At 38.3% G+C, this 8,629-nt stretch overlaps 2 protein-coding genes across 2 annotated transcripts; one reads left to right on the top strand and one right to left on the bottom strand.

Moving 5' to 3' along the window:
* Nucleotides 1-4,561: 4,561 nt before the first annotated feature.
* On the bottom strand, nt 4,562-6,332 carry LOC129761550 (uncharacterized). The gene is made up of 4 exons (XM_055759273.1): nt 6,110-6,332; nt 5,484-5,812; nt 5,217-5,425; nt 4,562-5,157 (listed from the first exon to the last, which is right to left on the bottom strand). The coding sequence occupies exons 1-4, from the start codon at nt 6,110-6,112 to the stop codon at nt 4,562-4,564; spliced, it is 1,137 nt and encodes a 378-aa protein (XP_055615248.1). The 5' UTR covers nt 6,113-6,332.
* LOC129778135 (kelch-like protein 41) lies at nt 6,282-7,930 on the top strand. Its single transcript, XM_055784860.1, has 2 exons — nt 6,282-6,332; nt 6,606-7,930. Exon 2 carries the CDS (start codon nt 6,607-6,609, stop codon nt 7,825-7,827), a length of 1,221 nt encoding a protein of 406 aa, XP_055640835.1. The 5' UTR covers nt 6,282-6,332; nt 6,606; the 3' UTR covers nt 7,828-7,930.
* Nucleotides 7,931-8,629: the final 699 nt, after the last annotated feature.

Raw genomic sequence — 8,629 nt, 5'->3', positions numbered from 1 at the left:
AGAATGGATTTTTCGAATCGAATATGTAGAATACAATACTTTTTTCGCAAGTGGTGAGTGAATTTTGAATGAAAATTTTATCTGATAATGATTTTATATTATAGATTTTCAAGAAAACTATCTCAGAAAGAAATCGTGCCACGCTAGCGTGCAAAACAAAATAACAATTTCGTTTAGAAACTATGTGGGGTTTATTTGTTTTTCTAATAGTTTTCACGTCTGTTCATATCTTCACATATTTTTAAATATCTTAAAAATGAAGACATTTCATCACATTTGGCATCCCTGATTCGAACGCTAAATGCTGTTTTAGACGTTTTGAGGGATGCGAGTCCGAGTAAAATCAAAAAACTTTGAAGTAGCTCTCACGCCGGATCACACATGACACTAACTGGCATGATACGTTCACACGGTGTGAGTAGCTGCACTGCAGTAACTGACTAGACTGACTCGTATGCTTACTTGCACCGTATGAACTAGGCTTAACGCCGGAGAACAAGATTTTGAGCGTTAATAGCGTAATAAAATGTCTACGCGTATACTTGTTACTATTTGATCCATAAACTTGTTTCAATAGCCTTAAATTACTTTCAAAACAGGCTATTGAAATAACCAATGTTGCGGCGAAGCTAAGCAATATATTCTTTGTTCACATTTATTGAAATAAACTTCAAACCTCGAGGTAAGTTTAATGAAATGCACTATATAACAATACCATTTAGAATAAACATTGAATTAGCTACTAACCCTTTGCGGTCGGAATTAATTTCCCTTGAAAGAGATCCACTTTTTTTTCCACTCTAATATTATTTTGTTTATAGCGAGTACCGTTACCTATTGATCACAAAAACTTCGTATATATTCGAGAAAAAGTTCACTTGACATTAAAATTCGTTTAGAAAAAATGTACACTATTACATCGTTGAATAAAGTATTTAGTATGATTCCTTGCTGTGGTGGCTGAGAGCAGACAAACGACCACAAAGGGTTAAACTGTTCAAAAGTAAGTTATGAATTTAAGTTTCCTCCGATATAATTGTGAAGACATTTGAAGACACAAAAACATTTTTACCAAATATTTTTGGTAATGCAAACATTAGTAGAATGTACAATTTTTTTGGACATTTTGTCAACTGTCCCACATCCCTACCAGAGGTTAGCAAATTTTACTTGATAACATTAGTGGAACATGGAAATCCATTACTTTCATTCTTGTATCGAGTGTGTATATACTACATGGACTGAAAAGTCTTGGGATTCTTAATGAAAACAATCGTTTTTAGGCAAAGCTGTATTTATTCCTCAACATAGTAGTCTCACTCAGAAGTGTGGTAATAGATCCCCGTTTCACCCATTGTCACAAAACGTCGAAAGAAGTCCACTCGATTACGCTTCAACAACGCCAAACCGGCTGTTGAATCATCAACGCGCCGCTGTTTGTGAAATTTTTCCCATAAAAAAAAACAATGTTTGATCAAAATACGATAATACTCTTTTTTCATTTTCTATACGAATGCTCAGGTAGTGACACTTAAACAACTGTAGTTTGTTAACAAATAAATGGAATGTCATGAAAGCAGAAGTAAGCAGAAGCAGAAGGTGATAAGGTATATCAGCTTTTCAAAACAGAACATTGTCAGTAGTAATCCTCCACTGACCACTTTGACCCCAAACAACAAAATTCGAAATATGCGAATTAATCGCTGAAATAGAACAAAATATCTGTTCACCTCTCCTAAAATATGTGAACATTCATCCGAACTGTTGATTTGTCACAAATATCAGGTCAAATAAACTAAATTTAACTAGAAATACCCTAAATTCAAAACGCACAAAACTACGGCCGAATGGCTACCGAGAGAGCGTTTTTTGTTTTTATTTATTTCTTGACATGCGAAAGCTCCACTGTAATACAGGGTGATTCAAAAGTCATGAAATTCTTCAAACATAATATTAGGCTGTCAAATAAGTCCTGCGGTATTTTTTTTTAAATTTTCATTTGTTCATAAAATTAGTTACAATCATCTGTTTTAAGTCAAATATGCGCCGTTTTGTTCGATAACTTGTTCCCAACGAGATGCCAACTTCATAATACCCCTGTTATAGAAGCTCGCTTCCTTATTGGCAAAAAACTCGGATAGCCAATCTTCACAGGCCTCTTTTGTGGCTAACTTCTGACTACCTAGCTCGTTCGCCATGGACAAAAACAGGTGGTAGTCACTTGGTGCAAGGTCCGGACTATACGGCGGATGCAAAAGAACCTCCCATCCGAGCTCCCGGAGCTTCTGGCGCGTCACCAAAGAAGTGTGTGGCCTGGCGTTGATGGAAGACAATGCGGCCTCTGTTTATCAAAGATGGCCTCTTCTTCATGAGTGATACCTTCAAGCGGTCCAGTTGTTGGCAGTACAGGTCCGAATTGAGCGTTTGGCCATATGGAAGCAGCTCATAATAGATTATTCCTTGACAATCCCACCAAACACACAGCAGAACCTTCCTGGCTGTTAATGAGGGCTTGGGCACCGTCTGAGCCGCTTCAGCGGGCTTCGACCACGTCAGTTTGCGCTTCACGTTGTCGTAAGTGACCCACTTTTCATCGCCAGTCACCATCCGCTTCAGAAACGGGTCGATTTTGTTGCGATTCAGCAGCGATTCACATGCGTCGATACGGTCAAAGATGTTTTTTTGCGTCAACGTGTGTGGCACCCATACATCGAGCTTCTTTGTGAATCCAAGCTTCTTCAAATGGTTCATAACGGTTTGATGACTTATCCCCAGCTCTTGGCCGATGCTACGGCTGCTACTATGCCGGTCTTTCTCGGCTAATTCAGCGATTTTGTCGCAATTTTCGACGACAGGCCTTCCGGAGCGTGGCGCATCTTCGACGACCTCTACACCAGAACGAAAACGTTGAAACCATCGTTGTGCGGTGGAAATGGAAACTGTATCGGGTCCATAAACTGCACAAATTTTATTGGCAGATTGAGATGCATTTTTGCCTTTGTCATAGTAGTACTGTAGAATATGTCGGATTTTCTCTTAATTTTGCTCCATATTTGCGACACTATAACTCACGAACGACTTAACCAAACAAAACACTGTCAAGGACCATATTATAGCGCGCAAAAATACCTTTCCAACAAGCTATAGTATGACTCGATACAATGAATACAACTAGAACTACGCGCTTACAACGACACCTCGCGGGAATACCGCAGGACTTTTTTGACAGTCTAATATTACTATCAGTACAGTGTCAATAGTCAATAGTTATACTACCAAACATGCACGTGACCATTTTACCCCGCGTGACCACATTACCCCCACTACTCCTATATATAATTAGAATAAATTCAGCTTATGTAACACTGGTGAATTTATCACTGGTGAGAAATTACTAAAGTTGACCGCAGTTCTACTTCAGGTACGAAAGAAAGGTACGAAAAAAGAGGAACAACCCATTTTCTCAATTCCTTGCACTCGTACTAATAGGGAATTGAATAATGCTACTCCACCTTCTGAACAGTCTCGTTTCGTTTCACATTAATTTGTTTCATTCATCAAAGTTATCAAATCGTCAAATGAAAATGTCTCATTCTCGAATGAAAATTTATTTTTTTTGAGTTTGGCCCTCATTCACTGAAACTAAGTTAAAAACTTTTGCAACGCACTGATATTAACTACAATTTTTTCAGTTCAAAATTATTCATGTCGTCAATTTAGAATGTTTTCTGAGTGCATAAACTTCATCCACTTCAATTCGCGTTGACAGTGCGACGGTAGTGCCTCCTGGTGTTGGCAGGTGTTGGCTTCTCATTAGGGGGCAAAACATAAACAAACCGCCATCGAAAATATACAAATTTGATACAGTGATTACTCATTGTAATTCTTTGATTGTGTCGTCTGCTAGTTTTAGGAATCTTTAAACAGCTTTCAAACAGCATATTACGGTGAATAACGAATATTCTGGCCTCATTCAGCGTTTGTAGGAGGCAGAAAAAATAGGCGCATCTGGAGGACTGAGATTTTAGGGTAATTTCTTTAATAAAATTATGAATGAAACTTGAAAAGAAATGAAGTGCTGTTATATTAAACAGTTCTGTCAATTCATTGTCTTTAATAATAAAGCGAAAAACATTACGATACAATTCATTTGCAGTGCAGTGCTTCGTGGAGAAAATGGCCGAGTGGAAGCAAAGTGAACCTTGCAACGAGCCTTGTGATGAAAATATCGGGATTCAATCTATAACACCGCATTCTAGTAAAGTGGTTTGTATAGTTCCTGGATGTCGTACACGGAATGGCCAAGGATATTCATTCCACAACTTTCCCCCGAAGGCGGATAGAAAACGGTATAAGGTTTGGTTGACAAAATTGCGACTGAATTATGAGCCATCTCCGTCGTCGAAAGCTTGCAGCTTACATTTTAGCATTACAAACTTTGTTGTTCCTAGTAAGTAGTGTTTTTCTGTTGCATTCTAAAATACTAATGTCTAATATTTTATTCTAGCTGCGAGAAGCCTTACTGAACGGATGATTTTAAAAAGAACAGCCATACCAGACATCAACTTACGAAACCACAACTCCAAACGTTTTTTCTGTAGTCTCGCTCATATGCTGCTATGGCTTTTGATTCGCATCGGATCCCATGTACGATTGCTGGTGTTGAAAGATGTTTCGGTGTCACCATACTCAGGATTTTACTTTTCCAATTTTTGTTCTTGTCGGGTTGATTTGTGTAGTATGTATACACAGAGTATGCACTGGATGAAGTGATGCGCCGGCTTCGTTCTTTTTTCCATTGCGATGATACTCTTTGTTCTATAGTTCTTGTACATATTTTCAAAGACTCGTATTCCGATACTTTCACATTAATTTCGAAATTAAGTTGCAGATCCTTTTCTAACGGACCTATAAATTCCATTATTTCACGATCGATCATCGTGAAGTTATCAGGATGAAACGATCTTCTCAGGAAGGATTTAAGTAGACTGCAAGTCATATTTTCTTCAATAGAAATTAACGAATCAATGGATTCTGTAGAATGACTTTGCACATCTATATCGAGAAGTGTATTCAGAACATCAGATTCATTATTTTTGTCAATATTTTTCATTTCTCGTCCTTTCTTTTCGTATGCCAGACCGCTTTCAGGGAATCCTAATAATTAATAATTAAAATTTTATTTTAAAAAATCGATCAATAAATTGGAAGCAAACCTTTCACGAAAAGCTGAAGAATGTTGGTACCCTCATCGTGAGTCAAACCCGCCGGCGAGACAGCTTCAGTCGTATCTTTTGTATTCGTCATTTTTTTGCAGAATGCGGTCAATGGTGTTGTCTTGTACATATCGTCAGCAACTTTTTCTGCAATTTTACCCCACTTTTGTTGCAAATCTGTTACTGTAAGCAATGGAACTGAAGGGAACCTAAAAATAGAAAAATTTATTTTTGCCATTTGTATTCAAGAAAATCACAAAAAAACACATTAGAAGATGTTTTAAAACGGCCATTATGTGTTTGCATTTTCCCATTCCAGCTTTGCACGAACACTGAAAAGACCACTTTTCAAAGGAAGGTCTGGTGCGGATGGAAATTTTGTGTGGATCAGCTCTAGGTGATGATGACTTCAAACAAGTCGCAAATATGGTAAAGCCGTCCTCGTGCACGGTTTGAACTCCGACAAGAAGCAAGTGGTTAGCTTGAAACACCCGTTCACCTTCGACTATCAACCTGCTTCCTCCTCCGACGTATTGAAAAATATCGGCAAGCTGCAAATTTACCGTCATCATCGAAGAGTTTATCGCATTGGATGCCTGTTTAAGAAAGAAATATTAAAGGTTTTCATTAGCTTTTCATTGCATTAGAAATATTCCGGAACTATTTTTTGTTCAAATCGCACTAAAGTAACTAAAGATTTTTACCACAGATTCAGGAAGAAACCTCGAAACATCGATTTTCGTTCATAATTTTGATTTGAAACGAGAGATGAAATTCCAATTCGCAAATCATACTAGTTTTTGAATATTAATTATGGACGAACAATACAAGTACGATTTGCACGAATGGTGAAAAAAGATTATGCATATGGTATATGATATTTTCTTACTCACCATTTTTGCAGAAAGCTATAGAATCTCAAGATAACTTTGAACAAAAATTATAGTTTTTCTCACTGCGTTTGTTTACGTTTCACCCCCTAATTTGAAATGTCAAACTCAATGCCGTCAACGCGGATATGAAAATGCAACGCAAATTTCGTTCAGTGCAAAACAATCCATGCCGTTTTCACACACATACTCGGGAATCGTTTGAATCAACAAGTTGTCTGCCAAGGTACTGTGTTTAAAATCCGATTTACGTTCTATTTTGCGATCAGACGTTGAATTCGACAATCATTGAATTTAGACATCGTTATTGGCATCTCCCCTATGATGTTTTTGTTGTAAATTTACAGTTTGAATACCAAAAATTATATATATCAATACATCTTGCATGCCGGTGAATTCATCCGGGGTGTTGTCATTGTTGGCAAAAAATCCGTTAATGATGCATTTGAAATATTCGTTTGAAACATTTCGCAGTGAATTCACGAAACATTTCTTTCAGCATGGACAACAAAACCTTTAAGCTGCCCTTGGCGGAACGTATGGCCCATCTCGCGAACAAGGAGTTTTTCTCGGATGTATTCTTCCGCGTTGGTATCTCGGGTGAGATTATGTACGGCCACAAAGTGATCCTCACGGTTGCGAGCGAAGTATTCTACGCCCAGTTTAATGGACACTTTGCGGAATCCCATCAGTGTACTCGCGAAAATCCGGTCGTTGTGGATGATATCGAACCATCCGTTTTCAGGGAAATATTAAACTATATGTATGGTGGAAAAGTAAATATTTCAACTGATAACGTGCTGGACATCTATTATGCCGCTCAGAAATACATGCTGACCGAGCTGGACGGGATGTGCCAAAAGTTTTTCATCAGTAAAATCAGCGATGAAAATGTGTTGAAGCTATTCAATCAGAACCGCCGATACGAGTTTTCGAAAATCAATGCAAAATGTCTGGATGTGATTTGGGATAATCCTATCAAGTGTTTTAAACATGAGGATTTCTATACTCTGGAGAAACGATCACTGGAGCTGATTATTCGTACCAAGCAAATAAACTGCCGGGAGGATCATCTTTTGGAGGCGATCCAAAGTTGGCTCAAAGTCAACGAATTGCAATATCAGGATGGAATCAATTTGGCGGACATCGTGCGAGAGGAGAAGAACCGCCAACTGAAGTGCAAGAAGCTGCACAATTACTGTTCGTTCCAGTATGTGCCGCAGATAAAAACGGATATTAGTGTTACCGCGACGAGTCCGCAGTGTTTGTATGGGCTAGGAATTTTCGTCAAACCGATGAGTTCATTCCTAACCACGCATTCGGTTGATGTTCATATAAAAGTTGAGCACGTAAATCGTTCCGAGGTTCCGGATGTTATATCGTCTTTTGAAACAGTCAAAACTATCCCGGTTTTGTTCGAACTGCACATTGAAGAAATAATTTTTGAGAAAATAATCATCGACGAGCATTCGGTATGCAACATAAACGTTAGCATAAATGACAAGGGAAAGAACACGCTGATGTTCTGCTTACAAGACTTTAAATCCATCGATGAGTTATCGGTATCTTTGAAGGTGAGCAATTTGGCGCAAGCAATAAATAGCAATTGCATAGCGTATTTGCTGTACGATTTTAAGGCTCGTGCTTTTGATGGGGTTGTGGCGGCATTTGCAACGCTGAGTCCTTTTGAACGCACTCTAAAACGCAATGCCGACAAATGATTGGTACACCTGGTCTGTTACTTGGTACTTCATTGTTAAACGAACGTTTTTAATCTTCAACTATTAAATCAAAAGATAGAATAATAATAAAAAACATGTGATACACGGAACTACAGTTTTTTCTTAATAACAGTCAGTCAGTCAAATAGTGAAATAATCACGAAGGTCACAATGTTTCCGAGGATGATTATCACCCATATTCCGAAAACCGAACGAGTTTAGATATTTCGCAATCCAATCGGGATCGACTTCCGCATTCTAAAAGTCGTCCAAGATTCAAACCCAGTCGACATATGACGAATTTCATGCTAAAGTGCGATTCACATACAACATCCACGTCACGTTCACGTTGCGTCAATTATTCTTCTAAGCAGTTCTTATGCAAACATTCACATACACCGGCAACGGCAACTTCGACTTGCCGTTTCTGGTGTATGTGAATGCTTCAATAGGAATTCCATGGAAGAATAATTGACGCAACGTGACGTGGATGTTGTATGTGAATCGCACTTAACTCGATTGGCCGTTGGCAGCACCATCCCAGATAGCACGTTGTGGGTGTCAGGGATGCCAGGTTTGATGACATGTCTTCATTTTGAAGACATTTGACTTACTGTGAAGACATTTGATTTAGTGGAGACATTTTAAAGACAGTATGAAATATGTGAAGACATTTCAGTATGATAGCGTATGTGAATTTTTGAGAGATATCATTTTGATAAATTTCTAACTATTGGCCGGAAAGATCGTCAAAAGAAGTAAGGCTTTCGTATCGGTGTCATTCGCTCGCTTTTTTATCAGT

This window comes from Toxorhynchites rutilus, chromosome 1 (assembly GCF_029784135.1).
Source record: "Toxorhynchites rutilus septentrionalis strain SRP chromosome 1, ASM2978413v1, whole genome shotgun sequence".
Classification (NCBI taxonomy): Eukaryota; Metazoa; Arthropoda; class Insecta; order Diptera; family Culicidae; genus Toxorhynchites; species Toxorhynchites rutilus.
The sequence above is the reverse complement of the archived record's forward strand: the minus strand, read 5'-3'. Positions and strand labels throughout refer to the sequence as shown.